The sequence below is a fragment of the Lonchura striata genome, chromosome 36 (genome assembly GCF_046129695.1).
Source record: "Lonchura striata isolate bLonStr1 chromosome 36, bLonStr1.mat, whole genome shotgun sequence".
NCBI lineage: Eukaryota > Metazoa > Chordata > Aves > Passeriformes > Estrildidae > Lonchura > Lonchura striata.
In genome coordinates, this window is record NC_134638.1 from 612,975 (window position 1) to 637,547 (window position 24,573).

Consider the following 24,573-nt stretch of genomic DNA (forward strand, 5'->3'; position numbering starts at 1 on the left):
TTTTTGGGGGGGGGGGGGGGGGCGGTCCCAGCACCCATTTTTGGCGGTGGGGGGAGGGGAGGGGGGGCGGCACAACGACGCTGCAGAAGCGATGGGGGACCCCTCCCCCGCGGGTTTGGGGGTTCGGGGGGGGGTCTGGGGGGGATTTTGGGGTCCGGGGGGGGATTTTGGGGTCCGGGGGGGGATTTTGGGGTCCGGGGGGGATTTTGGGGTCTGGGGGGGGATTTTGGGGTCTGGGGGGGGATTTTGGGGTCCGGGGGGGGATTTTGGGGTTCGGGGGGGGATTTTGGGGTCTGGGGGGGGATTTTGGGGTTCGGGGGGGGGTCTGGGGGGGATTTTGGGGTCCGGGGGGGGATTTTGGGGTTCGGGGGGGGATTTTGGGGTCCGGGGGGGGTTCAGGGGCCTTTGCCCCCCCCGAAGAGGCCGACGGGGAAGTGCTTGACGTGGGACGGCCACTGCGCCGCCAGCTGGAAGAACTTGATGTCGTCCCACTGGGTGCCATCCACGGTCACTGCGGGGGTGGGGGCGACACCCATGGGACCCCCCCCGGCACCCAAAAACCACCCCCGAAACCCCCGCCCCTCCCCCACCCCTCTCAATGAAACCCCAGCCAGGGAATGGGGGAGGGGAGGGGGAGGGGAACCCCCCCCACCATCCAAATCACCCCTAACCCCTCCCCCCAAAATTTTGGGGATTCCCCCCGAAGGTGTCACCCCCCCCCCACCCTTGGGTGCCCCACCCACCGCTGAGCAGCGCCGGGGGGGGGCGGGGGGCGCAGATCAGCCGCGTGATCCCCTCGACCCCCGGCTCTTGTCGGGCTCGCGGGGCCGCTTGAACAGGGCGGGCACTGGGGAGGGTCCAAAAGGGGCCGGATCCGCCCAAAAACCGCTCAGAAACGGCCCCAAATCCAACCCCAAAGTGCCCCAAAATCTGCCCAAAATTACCCCAAAACCAACCCAAAAGTACCCCAAAATCCGCCCCAAAATAGCCCCAAAAGTACCCAAAATCCGCCCCAAAATGGCCCCAAAACCAACCCAAAAGTGCCCCAAAATCTGCCCAAAATTACCCCAAAACCAACCCAAAAGTACCCCAAAATCCGCCCCAAAAGTACCCAAAATCCGCCCCAAAATGGCCCCAAAACCAACCCAAAAGTGCCCCAAAATCTGCCCAAAATTACTCCAAAACCAACCCAAAATACCCCAAAACCCGCCCCAAAATAGTCCCAAAACCTGCCCAAAAGTACCCCAAACCCACCCCAAAATTACCCCAAAACCTGCCCAAAAATACCCCAAATATGCCCCAAAATAGCCCAAAACCCGCCCCAAAATAGCCCCAAAATAGCCCCAAAACCTGCCCCAAAATAACCCCAAAACCTGCCCAAAAATACCCCAAATACGCCCCAAAATAGCCCCAAAACCCACCCCAAAATAGCCCCAAAACCTGCCCAAAAATATCCCAAACCCGCCCTAAAATAGCCCCAAACGAGCTCCAAAATAGCCCCTCAACAGCCCCAAAACCTGCCCAAAAACATCCCAAAATAGTCCCAAAACCAGTCCAAAAACCAACCCCAAAACAGCCCAAACCCACCCCAAATTCACCCCCAAAACCGCTCCGAGATCAGCCGAAAACCTCCCCAAAAATCCAACTCAAATCCAGCCCGACTGCAGCCCCCGGGTGCCCCTCCTGGATCCCAAACCCCCAAAATCCCAAATCCCCAAAATCCCCCAAACCCCAAACCCCAAATCCCAAACCCCCAAATTCCTAAATTTCAGTTCCCCCCTCACCCTTCTTCTCGCAGCTGACGAGGATCCAGCCCCAACCCCCCCCAAGTCCCCAAAATCCCAAATCCCACAAATCCCAAACCCCCAAATTCCCGAATTTCGGGTCCAGCCCCAAACCCCCCAAATCCCCCAAACCCCAAATTCGGGTCCCCCCTCACCCTTCTTGTTCTCGCGGCTGATGAGGATCCAGCCCCAAACCCCAAAATCCCAAATCCCCCAAAATCCCAAACACCCAAATCCCCAAATTTGGGTCCCCCCTCACCCTTCTTGTTCTTCTCGCAGCTCACGAGGGTCCAGCCCCAAACCCCCAAAATCCCAAATCCCCCAAAATCCCAAACCCCCAAATTTTGGGTCCCCCTCACCCTTCTTGTTCTTCTCGTGGCTGATGAGGGTCCAGCCCCAAACCCCAAAATCCCAAACCCCAAATCCCCTAACCCCCGAATTCCCGAATTTTGGGTCCAGCCCCAAACCCCCAAACCCCCAAAATCCCAATCCCCCAAATCCCCCAAATCCCAAATTTGGGGTCCCCCTCACCCTTCTTGTTCTTCTAGTGGCTGACGAGGATCCAGCCCCAAACCCCCAAAATCCCAAATCCCAAATCCCCCAAACCCCAAATTTGGGGTCCCCCTCACCCTTCTTGTTCTTCTCGTGTGTGATGAGGATCCAGCCCCAAAACCCCCCAAATCCCAAACCCCCCAAAACCCCCCAAATCCCCCAAACCCCAAATTTGGGGTCCCCCTCACCCTTCTTGTTCTTCTCGCGGCTGACCAGGGTCATGGCCAGGGTGGTCCCGGGGGGGTCCCCGGGGGGCGGCAGCCGCGTCACCAGCAGCGAGCGGAAGGTGCCCCTGAAGCTGCTCTTGGGACCCCCCCCCCAATAATCCACCTGCAGCCCCAGCGCCTCCCCCGAGGGGCTGCGGGGGGGGGACACCCCAAATTAGGGGGGGGGAGGGGAGGGACCCCCCCCAAAATTAGAGACAGGGGCAGGGACCCCCCCAAAATAGAGAGAGGGGCAGGGACCCTCCCCAAATTAGAGACAGGGGGGCAGGGACCCCCCCAAATTAGAGACAGGGGCAGGGACCCCCCCAAATTAGAGACAGGGGCAGGGACCCCCCCGGACACCCCAAATTAGAGACAGGGGGCGGGGACCCCCCCAAATTAGAGACAGGGGGCAGGGACCACCCCCAAATTAGAGACAGGGGGCAGAGACCCTCCCCAAATTAGAGACAGGGGCAGGGACCCCCCAAAATTAGAGACAGGGGGCAGGGACCCCCCAAAATTAGAGACAGGGGGGCAGGGACCCCCCCCGGACACCCCAAATTAGAGACAGGGGGGCAGGGAACACCCCCGGACACCCCAAATTAGGGAGGGGGAGGGGAGGGACCACCCCCAAATTAGAGACAGGGGCAGGGACCACCCAAAATTAGAGAGAGGGGGACAGGGACCACCCCCAAATTAGAGGCAGGGGCAGGGACCCTCCCCAAATTAGAGAGGGGGGCACAGACCACCCCCCCCCCGGGATTAGAGACACCCCCAAAATCCCAGAGACCCCTCCCCAAAATACCCAGAGCCTCCCTCGGGGGACCCCCCAAAAATCCAGAGACTCCCCCCTCCCAAATCCAGCGCCCCTCCCGCACCCATGGGTGCCCCCCCATGGCGGGGGGGTCGGGGTCTCACCCTGGGGTGCCCCCGGCCATGGAGGGGGACGCGGGGGGGGTCGCGGCCTCGCGGGGCCCCCCGAGCCCTCCCCCGCGGGGGGGGACGTGGAGGGGACAGCGAGACTCGGGGGGGTCCCCTCGGTGTCCCCGTCACCTGCGGGGGGCACCCATGGGTGACAATGGGGACACAGGGGGGAGGGTGGGGACACCCACGGGTGACAATGGGGACGGGGGGGGTGGGGACACCCATGGGTGACAATGGGGACGGGGGGGGGTGGGGACACACATGGGTGACAAAGGGGACGGGGGGGGGTGGGGACACCCATGGGTGACAAAGGGACACTGGGGGGGGTTGGGGACACCCATGGGTGACAAAGGGGACACGGGGGGGGTGGGGACACCCATGGGTGACAATGGGGACACGGGGGAGGGACTGGGGACACCCATGGGTGACAAAGGGACACGGGGGGGGTTGGGGACACCCACGGGTGACAATGGGGACACGAGGGGGGGTTGGGGACACCCATGGGTGACAAAGGGACACGGGGGGGGTGGGGACACCCATGGGTGACAATGGGGACACGAGGGGGGGTTGGGGACACCCATGGGTGACAATGGGGACGGGGGGGGCTGGGGACACCCATGGGTGACAAAGGGGACACCGGGGGGAGGGGTGGGGACACCCATGGGTGACAAAGGGACACGAGGGGGGGTTGGGGACACCCATGGGTGACAATGGGGACACGGGGGGGGTTGGGGGCACCCATGGGTGACAAAGGGACACGGGGGGGAGGGTGGGGACACCCACGGGTGACAAAGGGGACACGGGGGGGGGGCTTGGGACACCCATGGGTGACAAAGGGACACGAGGGGGGGTTGGGGGCACCCATGGGTGACAAAGGGACACGAGGGGGGGTTGGGGGCACCCATGGGTGACAATGGGGACACGGGGGGGGTTGGGGGCACCCATGGGTGACAAAGGGACACGGGGGGGAGGGTGGGGACACCCACGGGTGACAAAGGGGACACGGGGGGGGGGCTTGGGACACCCATGGGTGACAAAGGGACACGAGGGGGGGTTGGGGGCACCCATGGGTGACAAAGGGACACGATTGGGGGGACAGAGCCACTCACCCGGCGCGGGGGGGGATCCTCGGCCAGTCCCACCTTCACCACCTGCGGGGGGGGGGGGGGGGGACACCTTGGGGACCCTCAGGGCCACCCTGTGTCCCCAGGGGCCGTGTCCTCGCCGCGGTGTCACCCCCGGTGCCACCCGCACCCCCCGTGCCCCACCGAGACAGCGACCGGGTGTCCCCCCCACCCTCCAGTGTCACCCTGTGTCCCCAAGGACCGTGTCCCCCCCCCAGTGTCACCCTGTGTCCCCAAGGACCGTGTCCCCCCCTCCAGTGTCACCCTGTGTCCCCAAGGACCGTGTCCCCCCCCCAGTGTCACCCTGTGTCCCCAAGGACCGTGTCCCCCCTCCAGTGTCACCCAGGTGCCACCTGGGGACAGCCAGGGTGCCCCTCCCAGTGCCACGCGCGGTGTCCCCTCCCCGTGTCCCCTCCCGGTGTCCATCCCGGTGTCCATCCCGGTGTCCCCTCCCGGTGTCCCCTCCCGGTGTCCCCTCCCGGTGTCCATCCCGGTGTCCCCTCCCGGTGTCCCCTCCCGGTGTCCCCTCCCGGTGTCCCCTCCCGGTGTCCATCCCGGTGTCCCCTCCCGGTGTCCCCTCCCGGTGTCCATCCCGGTGTCCATCCCGGTGTCCATCCCGGTGTCCCCTCCCCGTGTCCCCTCCCGGTGTCCCCATCCCGGTGTCCCCTCCCGGTCTCACCCCCACGAAGGGCACGAACTTCTGGCACGAGTCCTCGTCGGGGCTGGGGACAGTTGGGGACAGTTGGGGACATCAACGGTGGGGCCGGTCCCCAGGTGTCACCCGCCGCCATGTCCCCAAGCTCAGAATGTCCCCAATGTCCCCTCCATGTCCCCAATCTCAGAATGTCCCTGATGTCCCCCTGACACGGTGTCCCCAATGTCCCTCCAATGTCCCCAATATCCCTGTGTCCTCACAATGTCCCTGATGTCCCCAATGTCCCCTCTATGTCCCCAATCTCAGAATGTCCCCAATGTCCCCCCAACATGGTGTCCCCAATGTCCCCCATGTCCCCACAATGTCCCTGATGTCCCCAATGTCCCCTCCATGTCCCCAATCTCAGAATGTCCCTGATGTCCCCCTGACATGGTGTCCCCAATATCCCTGTGTCCCCACAATGTCCCCAGTGTCCCCTCAATCCCCACGATGTCCCCACCCCCCCAATGATGTCCTTGATGTCCCCAATCCCCTCGATGTCCCCAATGTCCCCATGTCCCACCAATCCCCACAATGTCCCCAATCCCCCAGTGATGTCCCCAAACCCCCCAATGATGTTCCCGTGTCCCCCCGGTGTCCCCAATCCCCTCAATGCCCCCAATCCCCCCGGTGTCCCAATGTCCCCCCAGTGTCCCGGTGTCCCCAATCCCCCCGGTGTCCCCCCAGTGTCCCGGTGTCCCCCCAGTGTCCCCAATCCCCCAGTGATGTCCCCAATCCTCCCGGTGTCCCCCCAGTGTCCCCAATCCCCCAGTGATGTCCCCAATCCCCCCGGTGTCCTGGTGTCCCCCCGGTGTCCCCAATCCCCCCAGTGTCCCCCCGGTGTCCCCCCGGTGTCCCGGTGTCGCACTCACAACTTGTCCCTGCAGGTCAGCATGGCCTCGGCCACCGGCAGTGCCAGCGTCACCCCCGCACCCGCCACGTAAGCCAGGATGCGCCCGGCGACACTGAACGGCTCTGGGGGACAGCGGGGACATCAGGACACCCAGGGGACACCCAGGGGACACCCAGGGGACACCCAGGGGACACGCAGGGGACATCCCGGGGACACCCAGGGGACAGCGGGGACATCAGGACACCCAGGGGACACCCAGGGGACACCCAGGGGACACCCAGGGGACACCCTGGGACAGCCCGGGACATCAGGACACCCAGGGGACACCCCCGGGACAGCCCGGGGACAGCGGGGACATCAGGACACCCCCGGGACACCCAGGGGACACCCAGGGGACACCCAGGGGACAGCGGGGACAGCCCGGGGAACAGCCCAGGGCATCAGGACACCCAGGGGACACCCAGGGGACACCCAGGGGACACCCAGGGGACACCCAGGGGAAACTCAGGGACATCTCAGGGACATGCAGGGACACCCCAAAATATCAGGACACCCAAGGGACATCCCGGGGACACCCAGGGGACACGTCAGGGACAGCCCAGGGACACCCCAAAACCCCAGGACACCCCAGGGGACACCCTGGGGACACCAGGGGACCGCCCCCCAACCCAGGACACCTCAGGGTGGCTCTGGGGGACAGGAGGTGGCACCAGAGGTGACCCCGTGCCCAGGTGCGCCCAGCTGCACCCAGGGGTGCCCAGGTGCACCCAGGTGCACCCAGCTGTGCCCAGGTGCGCCCAGGTGCACCCAGGTGTGCCCAGGGGTGCCCAGCTGTGCCCAGGGGTGCCCAGGTGCACCCAGGGGTGCCGTACCGCTGGCGGGGGGCTCGCTGCGGGTGAACAGCTCCCGCCAGGGCGGGTCCAGGAAGGCGGCGCCGTAGCGGCCATCGAGGGTGCCCAGGTGCTGCGCCACGGGGTGGGGGCCTGGTGACACGGGCACAGCGCCCAGGTGGGCACAGAGACCCCCCAGGTGTGCCCCAGGTATGCCCAGGTGTGCCCCAGGTGTGCCCAGATACCCCCCAGGTGTGCCCAGGTGTGCCCCAGGTATGCCCAGATACCCCCCAGGTACCTCCAGGTGTGCCCAGATACCCCCAGGTGTACCCAGGTGTGCCCCAGATGCCCCCCAGGTGTGCCCAGGTATGTCCCAGGTGTGCCCAGAAACCCCCCAGGTGTGCCCCAGGTACCCCCAGGTGTGCCCCAGGTACCCCCAGGTGTGCCCCGGGTACCTCCAGGTGTGCCCAGATACCCCCCCCCAATGTCCGCAGGTGTCCCCCAGGTGTGTCCCCCATGCCCTTCAGGTGCCCCCCATGTCCTCCAGGTGTGCCCAGGTGTGCCCCCCACTCCCCCAGCTGTGCCCAGGTGTGCCCTCCACCCCCCCAGGTGTGCCCCCCCACCCTCCCAGGTGTTCCCCCATCCCCCCAGGTGTGCCCAGCTGTGCCTAGGTGTGCCCCCCACACCCTCCCAGCTGTGCCCAGGTGTTTCCCCACCCCCCCAGGTGTGCCCAGCTGTGCCCAGGTGTGCCCCCCACACCCTCCCACCTGTGCCCAGGTGTTTCCCCACCCCCCCAGGTGTGCCCAGGTACCCAGGGGCACGATGAGGAAGCGCAGCAGGCCGAGCCAGTCGGGCCCGCGGGGGCCCAGGGGTGCCCCAGGTGTGCCCAGGTGCCGCACGAAGCCCCTCAGGAGGCTCCCGTGGTACCCGGGCCCGCCCACGGCCGCCACCTTCAGCACGCGGGGCGGCAGCGGAGAGCAGTGACACCTGGGGACAGGTGGGGACAGGTGGGGACAGGTGAGGGACAGGTGAGGACAGGTGAGGGACAGGTGGGGACAGGTGAGGGACATGGGACACCTGGGGACAGGTGGGGACAGGTGAGGGACAGGGGACAGGTGGGGACAGGTGAGGGACATGGGACACCTGGGGACAGGTGGGGACAGGTGAGGGACAGGTGAGGACATGGGACACCTGGGGACAGGTGGGGACAGGTGAGGGACAGGGGACAGGTGGGGACAGGTGAGGGACATGGGACACCTGGGGACAGGTGGGGACAGGTGAGGGACAGGTGAGGGATCAGGGGGACACCTGGGGACAGGTGAGGGGACAGCTGGAGAAGGTTCCACTGGGGGATTCCAGGACTGGGAAGGGTCCCAGATTTTGGGGACGGGTCCCAGATTTTCGGGGGTTTCCAGATTTGGGGAGGGGTCTCGGATTTTGGGGGGGGTTTCCAGATTTGGGTGTTTCCAGATTTTTGGGGGGGGTCTAGGATTTTGAGGGGGGTGGTCCCATATTTTTTTGGGGTGGTCCCATATTTTTTTTGGGTGGTCCCATATTTTTTTGGGTGGTCCCATATTTTTCTGGGTAGTCCCATATTTTTTTGAGTGGTCCCATATTTTTTTTGGGGGTGGTCCCATATTTTTTTTTGGGTGGTCCCATATTTTTTTGGGTAGTCCCATATTTTTTTGGGTAGTCCCATATTTTTTTGGGGAGGTCCCATATTTTTTTGGGGGTGGTCCCAGATTCTTTTGGGTGGTCCCATATTTTTTTGGGTGGTCCCATATTTTTTTTGGGTAGTCCCATATTTTTCTGAGGTGGTCCCATATTTTTTTGGGTAGTCCCATATTTTTTTGGGTAGTCCCATATTTTTTTGGGGTGGTCCCATATTCTTTTGGGTGGTCCCATATTTTTTTGTGCGTGGTCCCACATTCTTTTGGGTGGTCCCATATTTTTTTGGGGGTGGTCCCATATTTTTTTGGGTGGTCCCATATTTTTTTTGGGGGGGGTCCCATATTTTTTTGGGGGGTGGTCCCATATTCTTTTAGGTGGTCCCATATTTTTTTGGGGTGGTCCCATATTTTTTTGGGGGTGGTCCCAGATTCTTTTGGGTGGTCCCAGATTCTTTTGGGTGGTCCCATATTTTTTTGGGTAGTCCCATATTTTTTCTGAGGTGGTCCCATATTTTTTTTGGGGGTGGTCCCAGATTCTTTTGGGAGGTCCCATATTTTTTTGTGGGTGGTCCCATATTTTTTTTGGGTGGTCCCATATTTTTTTGGGTGGTCCCATATTTTGGGGGGGGTCCCATATTTTTTTGGGTAGTCCCATATTTTTTTGGGTAGTCCCATATTTTTTTTGGGGTGGTCCCATATTCTTTTGGGTAGTCCCATATTTTTTTTGGGTGGTCCCATATTTTTTCTGAGGTGGTCCCAGATTCTTTTGGGTGGTCCCATATTTTTTTGGGTAGTCCCATATTTTTTTGGGGGTGGTCCCATATTTTTTTTTGGGTGGTCCCATATTCTTTTAGGTGGTCCCATATTTTTTTGGGTAGTCCCATATTTTTTTTTGGGGTGGTCCCATATTTTTTCTGAGGTGGTCCCATATTTTTTTGGGGGTGGTCCCATATTTTTTTTTGGGTAGTCCCATATTTTTTCTGAGGTGGTCCCATATTTTGTTTGGGTGGTCCCATATTTTTTTGGGTGGGGGTCCCATATTTTGGGGGGGTCGCGGGTCACTCACAGCCGCTGGATCCGGGTCAGGATGGCCCCGAGGGCGACCTGGAGCTCCCCTGCCCCCGCCGTGGCCACCACGGGCACCCCCTGGGCCAGGAGCAGCTCGGACACCCACTGGGTGGGGGGCACCGGGTCAGAGACCCCCGGGGGGTGCCCAGCCCCCCAAAACCGCCCCCTCCCTATTTTGGGGTTCCCTCCACCCCTGGGTCCCCCCCACCCCCATTTAAGGCCGCCCCCCATTTTGGGGCACCCCCCCATTTCAGGGCCCCCACCCCCCCTTTATATTGAGGTGACCCCCCCCCAAATTTGGGGCGTCCCCCACCCTTTATTCACATCCTCACCCATTTTGGGGTGCCCCCCCCACCCTTGGGTGCCCGCTCCCATAATTCTGGGTGCCCCCCCGTTATTTTTGGGTACCCGCCCGCAATATTCTGTTATGCCCCCCCATATTTCGGGGTGCCCCCCGTATTTCGGGGTCCCCCCCCCTTATTTTGGGGTCCATCCCTTATTTTGGGATCCCCTCTTCATATTTTGGGGTGCCCCCCATATATTGGTGTCCTTCCCCTATTTTGAGGCGCCCCACCCATATTTTGGTGAACCCCCCCATATTTCGCGGTTCCCCCCCATATTTCGGGGTGCCCCCAGTATTTTGGGGTACCCCAAATATTTTGGGAACCCGCCGTCCATATTTTTGTGTCCCCCCCCAATATTTCAGTGTCCCCCCCATATTTCGGGGTGCCCCCATTTTTTTGGGGAACCCCCCCATATTTCGGGGTGCCCCCAATATTTTGGGGTACCCCAAATATTCTGGGATCCCACCATCCATATTTTTGTGTCCCCCCCCAATATTTCAGTGTCCCCCCATATTTCGGGGTTCCCCCATATTTCGGGGCGCCCCCTCACCTGTCCCTGCCAGTCCCCGGTGCTGACCAGGACGACGCTTTCGGGGAGCCCCGGCTCGGGGCCCAGCGCCCCCCCCAGCTGCTCCCACAGCGCCCGCCGGGGGCCCTGGGGTGGGGACACCGCGGGGACACCGTGGGGACACCGTGGGGACACCCCCAGAACGAGGGGTCACCCCCAAAGCCCCCGGTTTGGGGAGCAATGGGGGTTTGGGGACCCCCCCCCGGGTGGGCTCAGAGCTCTGCTGTCGCCCCCCCCCCCCCCCAAAATGGGGCCACCCCGATGTCCCCACCCCAGTGTCCCCATGGTGTCCCCTGGCCACCCCCCATGACATTCTGGTGTCACCAGTGTCCCCCAGTCCCCAACCCCTGTGACGCCCTTGTCGGCACCGCCCCGGTGTCCCTGTGCGCCCGACGGTGTCCCCAATGTCCCCAATGTCCCCATTGTCCCCATTCCCATTGTCCCCATTGTCCTCACTGTCCCCACTGTCCTCACTGTCCCCATTCCCATTGTCCCCATTGTCCCCATTGTCCTCACTGTCCCCATTCCCATTGTCCCCATTGTCCCCACTGTCCCCATTGTCCTCACTGTCCCCTGTCCCCATTCCCATTGTCCCCATTCCCGTTGTCCCCACTGTCCCCATTGTCCTCACTGTCCCCATTCCCATTGTCCCCATTGTCCTCACTGTCGCCTGTCCCCATTCCCATTGTCCCCATTCCCATTGTCCTCACTGTCGCCTGTCCCCATTCCCACTGTCCCCATTGTTCCTGTCCCCAGTGTCCCACAGTGTCCCCCCTATCCCAATTCCCTTGTTCCTGTCCCCAATGTTCCTGTCCTGTGTCCCCCATTGTCCCTGTCCCCATTGTCCCCATTCCCATTGTCCCCATTCCCATTGCTCCTGTCCCGTGTCCCCATTGTCCCTGTCCCCATTGTCCCCATTCCCATTGTCCCCCTCTCTGTCCCCTGTCCCCATTCCCACTGTCCCCATTGTCCCCATTCCCACTGTCCCCGTTCCCACTGTCCCTGTCCCCATTCCCACTGTCCCCATTGTCCCCATTCCCATTGTCCCCATTGTCCCCATTCCCATTGTCCCCGTTCCCACTGTCCCTGTCCCCACTGTCCCCATTCCCATTGTCCCTGTCCCCATTGTCCCCATTCCCATTGTCCCCATTCCCACTGTCCCCATTCCCATTGTCCCCATTCCCATTGTCCCCATTGTCCCCATTCCCATTGTCCCCATTCCCACTGTCCCCATTCCCACTGTCCCTGTCCCCACTGTCCCCATTCCCATTGTCCCTGTCCCCCCATTCCCACTGTCCCCATTCCCATTGTCCCCGTTCCCACTGTCCCTGTCCCCATTCCCACTGTCCCCATTCCCATTGTCCCCGTTCCCACTGTCCCCATTCCCACTGTCCCCATTCCCATTCCCATTGTCCCCGTTCCCACTGTCCCCATTCCCATTCCCATTGTCCCCGTTCCCTCTGTCCCTGTCCCCACTGTCCCTGTCCCCACTGTCCCTGTCACCTGTGCCGGGGGGGGTCCCTCGGGGGGTCTCTCTCCCTCGGGGCTCCTCTCTCCGGGGCCCCCCCGGGGCGGCCCCCGCTCCCTCAGGGGGGTCCCCCTGCGCCCCCGGCCCGGGGGGGCTCCCCCATCCGGCCTGGGGGGACGGAGCTGCACCCAGAGCCCCCCAAAAACCCACCCGGGACCCCAAAATAACCCCAGAGCCCCCCAGAAACCAGCACGGACCCCAAAATAACCCCAGAGCCCCCCAAAAACCAGCACGGACCCCAAAATAACCCCAGAGCCCCCCAAAAACCAGCACGGACCCCAAAATAACCCCAGAGCCCCCCAGAAACCAGCACGGACCCCAAAATAACCCCAGAGCCCCCCAGAAACCAGCACGGACCCCAAAATAACCCCAGAGCCCCCCAAAAACCAGCACGGACCCCAAAATAACCCCAGAGCCCCCCAAAAACCAGCACGGACCCCAAAATAACCCCAGAGCCCCCCAAAAAAAACACCTGGGATCCCAAAAACCAACACGGACCCCAAAAACCAGCACGGACCCCAAAATAACCCCAGAACACCCCAAAAACCCACCCGGGACCCCAAAAACCCACCCGGGACCCCAAAAACCAGCACAGACCCCAAAATAACCCCAGAGCCCCCCAAAAACCAGCACGGACTCCAAAATAATCCCAGAGCCCCCCAAAAACCAGCACGGACCCCAAAATAACCCCAGAGCCCCCCAGAAACCAGCACGGACCCCAAAATAACCCCAGAGCCCCCCAAAAAACCCACCTGGAACCCCAAAAACCAACAAGAACCCCCAAAAAACCCACCCAGACCCCAAAATAACCCCAGGGACCCCAAAAGATCCACCCGGGACCCCAAAAAACCCTGGGGGACCCCAAAATCCACCCCCACACCCCAAATCTCCTCTTTTGAGGGCCCCAAAAATCCACCCCAGAAACCCAAAATCCCCCTTTGGGACCCCAAAAACCCCCCCAGGGGTCCTAAATCCCCCTCTGGGACCCCAATTTCGGGGTCGCCGATTTTGGGGTGTCCCCAATTTTGGGGTTCCTCACCGGGGGGACGCCGCCTCCCCCTTGCTCCCCTTCAGGGGGGTCTTCAACTTCTCGGGGACCCCCCCGGGCTCTGCCGGGGGTTCGGGGTCCCCCCGGGGGTCCTGGGGGGTCAAAGAGGGGCTGGGGGCACCCCAAAATCCGGGAGGAACCCCAAAATCCGGGGGGAACCCCAAAATCCGGGGGGAACCCCAAAATCCGGGGGGAACCCCAAAAACCAGGGCAGGGCCAAAAATGTTTGGGATTATTTGGGGGAAAACCCCAAAATCCCCCAAAATCGGGGGAGGAGGACACGGGGATTTTGGGGGGGGGGGTAAATTTTGGGGACACTTTTTGGGGTTCGGGGTCCTGGGGTTTTGGGGCGGGGGTGGAGATTTTGGGGGGTTTGGGGTGGGGATTTTGGGGGAAGTTTGGGGGTCATTTTTGGGAGCAGTTTTTGGGGTGGTTTTGGGCGATTTTTGGAAAGAGTTTGGGTGATTTTCGGGGCAGTTTTAGGGGGATATTAGGGGGGATTTTGGGGGGATTTTTGGGAGTTTGGGGAGCACTTTTGGGGGATATTGGGGGATTTTAGGGGCAGTTTCAGGGATTTTGGGGGCAGTTTTGAGGATTTTGGGGGCAGTTTTGAGGATTTTGGGGGCAGTTTGGGGGGGTTTTGGGGTCATTTTTGGGAGCAGTTTTTGGGGTAGTTTTGGGGGATTCTGGGGGCAGTTTTGAGGATTTTGGAAAGATTTTGGGAGATTTTCGGGGGGGATTTCGGGGCCATTTTTAGGGGCAGTTTTTGGGAATTTTGGAAAGATTTTGGGGGATTTTCGGGGCAGTTTCGGGGGATATTAGGGGGGATTTTGGGGGGATTTTTTGGGGGTTTGGGGGGCAGTTTTGGGGAATCCTGGGGGGGGTTTAGGGGCAGTTTTGGGGGGTTTAGGGGCAGTTTTGGGGTGCGGGTCTCACCAGCCCCTCGGGGTCCTGCCCCTCCTCGGGGGCTCTGCGGCCGCCGCGGGGCCCCGGCTCTGCCTGGGGGGGGAGAGACCCCAAAAATGTCTGGGACCCCCTGAAAACCTCAGTGACCCCTCCCAGTGCTCCCATTCCCCTCCCAGTCCCTCCCAGTTTGTCCCAGTCCCTCCCAGTTCCATCCCAGTTCCCTCCCAGTGCTCCCAGTCCCTCCCAGTTCCTTCCCAGTTCCCTCCCAGTCCCTCCCAGTCCCTCCCAGTTCCCTCCCAGTCCCTCCCAGTCCCTCCCAGTCCCTCCCAGTTCCCCCCCAGTTCCTCCCAGTCCCTCCCAGTCCCTCCCAGTTCCCCCCCAGTTCCTCCCAGTCCCTCCCAGTCCCTCCCAGTCCCCCCCGGTCCCTCCCAGTTCCATCCCAGTCCCTCCCAGTCCCCCCCAGACCCTCCCAGTCCCTCCCAGTTCCATCCCAGTCCCTCCCAGTTCCATCCCAGTCCCTCCCAGTTCCTCCCAGTCCCTCCCAGTTCCTTCCCAGTTCCCTCCCAGTCCCTCCCAGTTCCCTCCCAGTCCCTCCCAGTTCCCTCCCAGTCCCTCCCAGTCCCTCCCAGTTCCCCCCCAGTTCCTCCCAGTCCCTCCCAGTCCCTCCCAGTCCCCCCCAGACCCTCCCGGTCCCTCCCAGTTCCATCCCAGTCCCTCCCAGTCCCCCCCAGACCCTCCCAGTCCCTCCCAGTTCCATCCCAGTCCCTCCCAGTTCCATCCCAGTCCCTCCCAGTTCCATCCCAGTCCCTCCCAGTTCCCCCAGTCCCTCCCAGTTCCCCCCCAGTTCCTCCCAGTTCCCCCCCAGTCCCTCCCAGTCCCTCCCAGTTTGTCCCAGTCCCTCCCAGTCCCTCCCAGTTCCCTCCCAGTTCCATCCCAGTCCCTCCCAGTCCCTCCCAGTTCCCCCAGTCCGGCACTGACCGGGGCGGGTCCCTCGCTGCCCATCTCGGTCTGGGAGCTCGACTGGGAGAGACCCTCAAAGAACGGCCTGGGGGGGACGGGGGGGAGGTTTCGGGGTGCTCAGGGCGTTTTTGGGGTCCCCAGGCCGGTTTTTGGGGTGCTCAGGGGGTTTTTGGGGTGCCCAGGCCAGTTTTGGGGTGCTCAGGGGGTTTTTGGGGTCCCCAGGCCGGTTTTTGGGGTCCCCAGGCCGGTTTTTGGGGTGCTCAGGGGGTTTTTGGGGTCCCTAGGCCGGTTTTTGGGGTGCTCAGGGGGTTTTTTGGGTCCCCAGGCCGGTTTTTGGGGTGCCCAGGCCGGTTTTTGGGGTGCTCAGGCCGGTTTCGGGGTGCTCAGGGGGTTTTCGGGGTGCCCCTGACCTGAGCCGCGGTTTCGGGGTGCTCAGGACGCTGTCGGTGTCGTCCAGGTCGGCGCCGCTGTCGCTGGGGTTGAAAATCTCCAGGGAGTCGTAGAGCTCGTCCAGGTCCTCGGCCACCGCCCGCATCCGCGCCGGGGACACGTGCTCCAGGCCGAAGCCACCCTGGGGACACCCGCTGGCACTGGCACCCCCTTGGGGACACCCTGGTGGCACTGTCACCCCCTTGGGGACACCCTGGTGGCACTGGCACCCCCCCGGTGGCACTGTCACCCCCTTGGGGACACCCCCAGTGTCATTGTCACCCACCCTGGGGACACGTGCTCCAGGCCGAAGCCACCCTGGGGACACCCACTGGCACTGGCACCCCCTTGGGGACACCCGCTGGCACTGGCACACCCCGGTGGCACTGTCACCCCCGCAGGGACACCCCCAGTGTCATTGTCACCCACCCTTGGGACACCCCATCATCACTGCCACCCCCCCTGGGGGACACGTGATAGAGGCCAAAGCCACCTTGGGGACAGCCGGTGGCACTGTCACCCCCCCGGTGGCACTGTCACCCCCTTGGGGACACCCTGGTGGCACTGTCACCCCCCCCAGTGTCATTGTCACCCCCCCTGGGGACAGCCGGTGGCACTGTCACCCCCCTGGGGACACCCTGGTGGCACTGTCACCCCCCCCAGTGTCATTGTCACCCCCCCTGGGGACACCCTGGTGGCACTGTCACCCCCCCTGGGGACACCCCAACATCACTGCCACCCCCCCTGGGGACACCCTGGTGTCATTGTCACCTCCCCAGTGGCACTGTCACCTCCTTGGGACACCCCTGTCACCTCCTGTCACCCCCCTGGGGACACTGGCGCACCGCTGTCACCCCCAGGGCCACCCCTGGGTCCCCGTGCCAGCCCCCCCCAGCCCTGTGGCACCCCCCTGGCATTGTCACCGTGTCCCCCTGTCCCTGTCCCTCTGTCCCTGTCCCTCTGTCCCTCTGTCCCTCTGTCTCTGTCCCTCTGTCCCTGTCCCTCTGTCCCTCTGTCCCTCTGTCTCTGTCCCTCTGTCTCTGTCCCTCTGTCCCTCTGTCCCTCTGTCCCTGTCCCTCTGTCCCTCTGTCCCCCTGTCCCCCTGTCCCTCTGTCCCTCTGTCCCTCTGTCCCCCTGTCCCCCTGTCCCCCTGTCCCTCTGTCCCTGTCCCTGTCCCTCTGTCCCTGTCCCTCTGTCCCCCTGTCCCTCTGTCCCTCTGTCCCCCTGTCCCCCTGTCCCTCTGTCCCTCTGTCCCTCTGTCCCCCTGTCCCTCTGTCCCTCTGTCCCTCTGTCCCTGTCCCTCTGTCCCTGTCCCTCTGTCCCTCTGTCCCTCTGTCCCTCTGTCCCTCTGTCCCTCTGTCCCTCTGTCCCTGTCCCTCTGTCCCTCTGTCCCTCTGTCCCTCTGTCCCCCTGTCCCCCTGTCCCTCTGTCCCTGTCCCTGTCCCTCTGTCCCTGTCCCTCTGTCCCTGTCCCTCTGTCCCTCTGTCCCTCTGTCCCTCTGTCCCTCTGTCCCCCTGTCCCCCTGTCCCTCTGTCCCTGTCCCTCTGTCCCTCTGTCCCCCTGTCCCTCTGTCCCTCTGTCCCTCTGTCCCCCTGTCCCTCTGTCCCTCTGTCCCTCTGTCCCTCTGTCCCCCTGTCCCCCTGTCCCTCTGTCCCTGTCCCTGTCCCTCTGTCCCTGTCCCTCTGTCCCCCTGTCCTCTGTCCCTCTGTCCCTGTCCCCCTGTCCCTCTGTCCCTCTGTCCCTCTGTCCCTGTCCCCTGTCCCTCTGTCCCTGTCCCCCTGTCCCCCTGTCCCCCTGTCCCTCTGTCCCCCTGTCCCTCTGTCCCTCTGTCCCTGTCCCCGGTACCTCCTCGGACACCCGGAATCGTTTCAGCAGCGCCACAAATTTCTGTTTGATGTTGGGGTGCTGGGGGGGACAGGGGGGTCAGGACCACCCAAACCCCCCCCAGACCCCCCCAAATCCCCCAGGACCCCCAAAACCCTCCTGGGACCCCCCAAAAATCCCCAAGGGCAACCCAAAACCCCCCAAAAACCCCCAAAACCTCCCAGAACCCCCAAAATTTCCTGGGAGCCCCCTGGGACCTCCCAAACCCTCTTGGGACCCCCCCCATCAGTGACCCCCCTAAAAACACTTCGGGACCCCCTAAAAATCCCCAAAACTCCCCCAGGACCCCCGAAACCACCTGGGACCCCCCAAAATCACCTCAGACCCCCCCTAAAAACCCCCCAAAACCCCCCGGGACCCCCCAAAATTCCCCGGGAGCCCCCTTAGACTCCCCACAACCCCCCGGGACCCCCCCAAAACCCCCCCAAGACCCCCCAAAATCACCTGGGACCCCCCCTAAAAACCCCCCAAAATCACCTGGGACCCCCAAACACCCCTTGGAGCCCCTGCCCCACCCCCCCCAGATACCCCCAGATCCACCGGAACCCCTCCCCCACCCATGGGACCCCTCCCTCCCGCACCAAATCCCCTCCCCCACCCATGGGGGACCCCTCAGACCTCACTGGGACCCCCCCAAATTCCCCCGACCCCCCCCCACGCCCCCCCCTCACCCCCGGGCCCTTCCTCCGCGGCTTCTTCCCCTTGGGCAGCTCCTCCTCCTCATCGAACAGGTCCTGGGGGGGCAGAGGGGGTCAGGAGGGTGGGGAGCACCCTTGGGTGCTGGGGGGGGTGTCTGGAATTTGGGGGGGGGTCGCACCTGGCCCGGCAGAGCGTCGTCGCTGCCCTCGGGCTCCGAGGAGAAACTCTCCTCATCCTCCTCCGAGTCCTGGTCCAGGTCCGGGGAGCGGTCTGGGGGTGGGGGGCACCCAAAGGTGGGGTGGGAAAACGGGGAGGGGGCGCAAAAAAAAATGGGGGGGGGAAACACCGGGAAGGGCCAGAAAAAAGCAGAAAAAATGAGAAAAAAAGGGAAAAATTGTGGGCGGGGGGCGGGTGGGGATGAATGAGGGGCAGCACCCATGGGTGGGGGCGGCACCTAGGGCTCCCAGTGCCCCCCAGCCTGCTGGGTACACCCCGTGCCCCCCCCCAGCACCCACTGGGGACCCCTCCCCAGCCCCCCATGCCCATCCCAGCCCCCCTGGGTGCCCCCCCAGCACCCAATAACGCCCCCGGGTGCCCCGATACCCCCCCAGCACCCCCCGTGCCCCCCCAGCACCCACTGGGGACCCCTCCCCAGCCCCCCATGCCCATCCCAGCCCCCCTGGGTGCCCCCCCAGCACCCAATAACCCCCCGGGTGCCCCGATACCCCCCCCAGCACCCCCCGGGCACACCCCGTGCCCCCCCAGCACCCACTGGGGACCCCTCCCCACCCACCCTGGGTGCCCCCCCAGCCCCTCGTGTCCCACTCACCCCATGCCCACCCCGTGCCCCCCATGCCCCATAACACCCCCAGACCCCGGTGCCCCCCCGGTACCCCCCAACCCCCGGTGCCCCCCAACCCCCGGTGCCCCCCAACTCCCCGGTGCCCCCCAACCCCCAGTGCCCCCGGTGCCCCCAGGTGCCCCCCAACTCCCCGGTGCCCCCCAACCCCCGGTGCCCCCAGCCCTCCGTGCCCCTCCGGTGCCCCCCCGGTGCCCTCCAACCCCCGGTGCCCCCCAACTCCCCGGTGCCCCCCAACCCCCGGTGCCCCCCAACACCCGGTGCCCCCCAACACCCGGTGCCCTCGGTGCCCTCCCGGTGTCCCCGGTGCCCCCCAACCCCCGGTGCCCCCCAGTGTCCCCGGTGCTCCGGTGCCCCCCCGGTGCCCCCCAACCCACCGTGCCCCTCCAGTGTCCCCGGTGCCCCCCAACTCCCCGGTGCCCCCCAACCCCCGGTGCCCCCCAGCCCTCCGTGCCCCCCGTGACCCCGGTGCCCCCCCGGTGCCCCCCGGTGCCCCCCAGTGTCCCCGGTGCTCCGGTGCCCCCGGTGCCCCCCAGCCCCCCGTGCCCCCCAACCCCCGGTGCCCCCCAGTGTCCCCGGTGCTCCGGTGCCCCCCAACCCCCCGTGCCCCTCCGGTGCCCCCGGTGCCCCCCAGCCCTCCGTGACCCCGGTGCCCCCCGGTGCCCCCGGTGCCCACCCGCGCCCTTGGCTTTGCCCTCGGGCTCCACGGGCTGGCTGGAGAGCGCGACCACCCCGACCTCGGCCACCGGCAGCGGCTCCGTCAGCGCCCGGTGCAGCACCAGCGCCTGGCCGGCCTCGCTGGGCAGCTGCAGCACCTGGGGGGGCCCGGAATTTGGGTGGGTGGGCACCCTGAGACCCCCCTGGGCACCCTGAGACCCCCCCGGGCACCCTGAGACACCCATGGGCACCTAAAGCCCCAAACCGGGCACCCAAACCCTCCTATGGGGCACCCTGATACTTTCCTGGGGCACCCAAATTCACCCAGCCCCCCCTCGCTGGGGGTAGGAGGACCTGGGGGGGCACCCAAAATTGGGGGGGGGGCACCCTGAGACCCCCGGGACCCCCTCAGACCCATCCAAGACCCCCCCAAATCCCCCAAATCCCCTCCAGCCCTCTCTGCCCCACACTCGCATCCCCCGTGGTTCCCTCCTGAGGCTCTCCCGGGATTCTGGAACCCCCCGGGACCCCCTCAGGACCCCCCAAACCCCCCGGGACCCCCCCAAAACCCCTGAGACCCCCCCCAAATCCCCCTAAACTCCCCAAAATCCCCCCAAGCCCCCCACCCCTCTCTGCCCCACACTCACATCCCCCAGGGTTCCCTCCTGAGCCTCTCCTGGGGTTCTACGACCCCCCCAAACCCCCCGGGACACCCTCAGGACCCCCCAAAACCCCTCCAGGACCCCTCCCAGCCCCCTGAGACCCCCTCATAACCCCCCAAAATCCCCCCAAGCCCCCCCACCCCTCTCTGCCCCACACTGAAATCCCCCAGGGTTCCCTCCTGAGGCTCTCCCGGGATTCTGGAACCCCCCGGGACCCCCCAGGACCCCCCAAAACCCCTCCAGGACCCCCCCAAACCCCCCGGGACCCCCTCAGGACCCCCCCAAACCCCCCGGGACCCCCTCAGGACCCCCCAAACCCCCCCCAGGACCCCCCAAAACCCCCCCCCCCGTGCCCCCCACCTCGGCCAGGTTGATGAGCCCCACCGCGAGCGTTTTGTAGCCCAGGAACGGGCGGTGCTTGGAGCGCTTGCGGCGCTGCAGCATCACCTGCAGCCGGTTCGTGTCGCGCTTCAGGAAGTGCCCGTACTGCGGGGGGGGCACGGGGGGTCACGGACACGCGTGGGGGGGCACGGACCCCCGGGGGGGGGTCACGGAATCCCGGGGGGGGGCCACGGAATCCCGGGGGGGCGAGGGAACCCCGAAAAGGGCGAGTTTTGGGGGGGGGAAATGGGGTTTGGGGGTCACAGAAACACCCGGGGCAGGTTTGGGGAGGGGGTTTTTTGGGGGTCATTGATCCTGGGGGGGTCACCGATCCTGGGGAGGGGGTCACTGATCTTTTTGGGGGAGTCACTGACCCCTAGAAAGGGGATTTTGACCCCGGGGGGGGTTAATTTTGGGGGAAAAAGGGGGATTTTGGGGGTCACAGCAACACCCGGTGCAGGTTTGGGGAGGGGGTTTGGGGGTCACCGATCCCGGGGGGGGGGGTCACTGATCTTTTTGGGGGGTCACTGATCTTTTGGGGGGGTCACTGACCCCTAGAAAAGGGGTTTTGACCCCGGGGGGGTGAATTTTGGGGTGAAAAGGGGGATTTTGGGGGTCACAGAAACACCCGGGGCAGGTTTGGGGAGGGGGTTTTTGGGGGGGTCGTTGTTCCGGGGGGGCTCACTGATCTTTTGGGGGGGTCACTGATCTTTTGGGGGGGGTCACTGACTCCTAGAAAGGGGATTTTGACCCCGGGGGGTGAATTCTGGGGTGAAAAGGGGGATTTTGGGGTCACAGCATCACCCGGGGCAGGTGCAGGGAGTGGGGGCAGTTTTTGGGGGGTCTGGGGGTGTCTCTGCCCCCATGGGGGGGTCCCCAGAGTGGGGGGGGGTCCCCGTTACCTGCAGGGAGAAGGTGAGCTGCAGCTCGGTCTCGGGGGGGCCCCCGGGGGGCAGCGGGATCTCGTTGGAGCGCAGGATCCGCTTGGAGCCCTGGGGGGACCCCACGGGGACCCCAAAACCCGCAACTCGCTGGGACCCCTCCCCAAAAATGGAACTTTGCACCCCCCCTCCCAAAGGTCTCCCCACCCCAGCTCCTCCAGGGATCCCCCCGCGCCCCCCTCGAATTTTCACTGCCCAGTCCAGAGACTTGGGGACCCCCAGGACCCCCCAGACCACCCCCAGACCCCTCCAGGACCCCCCCGAGACCCTTCCAGGACACCCCAACCCCCCCAGACCCCCCCGGGATCCCCCCCAGACCCCTACAAGACCCCCAGAACGCCCCCAGATCCACCCAGGATCCCCCAGAACTCCTCCAGACCCCTGAAGAAACCCCCAGATCCCCCCCCGGACCCCCCCAGATCCCTCCAGGACCCCTCCAAGACCGCCCAAACCCTCCAGGACCCCCCAAACCCCTCCAGGACCCCCCCAAACTCCTCCAGGACCCCCAAAGCCCCCCCCAGGACCCCCCCAGACCCCCTCCAAGACTCCCCAAACCCCTCCAGGACTCTCCAGACCCCCCCAGGACCCCCCAAAGCCTCCCCCAGACCCCTCCAGATCCCCCCCCAGGACCCCCCAAACCCCTCCAGGACCCTCAAGATCCCCCCCGGGATCCCCCCCAGACCCCTCCAGGACCCCCCCAGGACTCCCCAAACTCCCCCGGACCCCCCCAGATCCCTCCAGGACCCCTCCAAGACCGCCCAAACCCTCCAGGACCCCCCAAAGCCCCACCCAGGATCCCCCAGACCCCTCCAGATCTCCCCCCCAGGACCCCCCAAACCCCTCCAGGACCCTCCAGACTCCCCCAAACCCCTCCAGATCCCCCCCCCAGGACCCCGCAAACCCCTCCAGGACCCCCCAGACCCCTCCAGGACCCCTCCAAGACCGCCTAAACCCCCCCAGGACCCCCCAAACCCCTCCAGGACCCTCCAGACCCCCCCAGGACCCCCCAGACCCCTCCAGGACCCCCCAGACCCCTCCAGGACCCCCCAAAGCCTCCCCCAGGACCCCCCCAAACCTCTCCAGACCCCCCCAGGACCCCCCGGACCCCCCCACCTGCAGCTTGACCGCGATGACCACCGAGCCCAGGTCTTTGGCCACCTCCCGGACCAGCACCAGGCGCCGCAGGGTGAGGCTGAACAGCCTGGGGGGGGTCCGGGGTGGGGGTCTCACCCCAGAGACCCCCCCCAAATTAACGGGTCCCAAACCGCAAGGGATGAAACCCCTCGAGACCCCCAAAGGAACCCCCAAAAAACCCCCAACCCCGAGATCTGAACCCCCCCACCCCCCAAAAAGGTGCAGCCCAAGGGTTGGACCCCCGGAACCCCCCTGGGACCCCCCAAAACGCCCCCAACCCCTCAGGGAAGCCCACGGGACCCCGCAGCCCCCTCCCCAAAATGGATCCTGGGGAATTCCCGGGGATTGGGGGGCCCTGGGGGATTCTGGGGGGGTCCCGGAGATTGGAGTGGTCCCGGTGGGAGGGATCCCGGGAATTGGGGGTCCTGGGGGGGTCCCGGGGGATTCTGGGGGGTCCCTGGGGGTCCCGGGAATTTGGGATCCTGGGGAGGGATCCCGGGGATTGGGGGGTCCTGGGGTGGTCCCGGGGGGTCCCAGAGGGGTTCCGGGAATTGGGGGTCCTGGGGGGGGTCCCGATGATTGTGGGGTCCCTGGGGTGGTCCCTGGGGGTCCCGGGAATTGGGGTCCTGGGGGGGGATCCCGGGGATTGGGGGGTCCTGGGGTGGTCCCGGGGGGTCCCAGAGGGGTTCCGGGAATTGGGGGTCCTGGGGGGGTCCCGATAATTGGGGGGTCCCCGGGGGTGGTCCCGGGGGTGGTCCCTGGGGGTCCCGGGAATTGGGGTCCTGAGGGGGGGTCCCGATGATTGGGGGGTCCTGAGGGGGGGTCCCGGGGGTGGTCCCTGGGGTGGTCCCTAGGGGTTCCGGGAATTTGGGGTCCTGGGGGGGGGATCCCGGGGATTGGGGGGTCCCCGGGGGGTGGTCCCTGGGGTGGTCCCTAGGGGTCCCGGGAATTGGGGGTCCTGGGGGGGGGTCCCGATGATTGGGGGGTCCCCGGGGGGTGGTCCCAGGGGATCCCGGGGATTGGGGGGGTCCCCGGGGGTGGTCCCTGGGGGTCCCGGGAATTTGGGGTCCTGGGGGGGGGGTCCCGGGGATTGGGGGTCCTGGGGGGTCCCCGGGGGTGGTCCCTGGGGGTCCCGGGAATTGGGGTCCTGGGGGCGGGGTCCCGATAATTGGGGGGTCCCCGGGGGGTGGTCCCTGCCCCCCCCTCACCTGGGCACGCAGCTGGGCGAGCTGCGATCCACCTCCCAGGTGGCGAACAGGTTCATGTGCACCGGGCCGGGCGGGGGTCCCGGGGGGGCCCCGGGCCCGGGGGGGGGCGCGGGGGGTCCCGGGGGGGGTCCCGGGGGGGCTCCGGGCCCGGGGGGGGCGCGGGGGGCGCCGCGTTCCGCCATCGCCGCCGCCGCGCCGGCCACGCCCCCCCGCGCCTGATTGGCTGCCGCGACGCACCGCGGGATCTGATTGGGTAACACCAGCCACTTCCCCGCCCACGCGCGGCGCTGATTGGTCGCCGCCCACCCCGCTGCGGAACGGCGGCCACGCCCTCCTGTCAGGAGAGGCCACGCCCAGCGCTGCGGAGGCCACGCCCACAGGGCGAATCCTGGGCGCTGATTGGGTGAGCGGGAGGAGGCCACGCCCCGTTGGGGACATTGCGGGGTCACCGAGGGGTCCCGTGCCACTGTCCCCATGTCCTGTCCCCGTCCCTCTGTCCCTCTGTCCTTTGTCACTGTCCCCTGTCCCCACCCCCCTGGGAGCCACCCCCGACACGGGCTGGGGACAGGGACAAGGAGGGGACAAGGTTTGGGGACACAGGGACAGCTGAGGGGGACACGGTGACCTCGGGGCCATGTCCCAGGGACTCGGTGACCTCGGTGACACTGGGGACATGTCCCAGGGACTCGGTGACACGGTGACACGGTGACATTGGGGCCATGT

At 65.2% G+C, this 24,573-nt stretch overlaps 1 protein-coding gene across 1 annotated transcript; it reads right to left on the reverse strand.

The window, feature by feature from the left end:
- Positions 1–377: 377 nt before the first annotated feature.
- PACS1 (phosphofurin acidic cluster sorting protein 1) lies at positions 378–23,951 on the reverse strand. The gene is given in 24 exon segments (XM_077789637.1): positions 378–511; positions 744–803; positions 806–847; positions 2,525–2,711; positions 4,573–4,614; positions 5,267–5,309; positions 6,154–6,256; positions 7,007–7,117; positions 7,776–7,951; positions 9,701–9,807; positions 10,597–10,701; positions 12,118–12,250; positions 13,182–13,282; positions 14,127–14,189; positions 15,075–15,141; positions 15,467–15,627; positions 17,331–17,390; positions 18,041–18,103; positions 18,187–18,278; positions 19,544–19,682; positions 20,547–20,672; positions 21,470–21,559; positions 22,622–22,709; positions 23,851–23,951. Coding segments are annotated over 24 exon segments (2,331 nt in total). The 5' UTR covers positions 23,907–23,951; the 3' UTR covers positions 378–395.
- Positions 23,952–24,573: the final 622 nt, after the last annotated feature.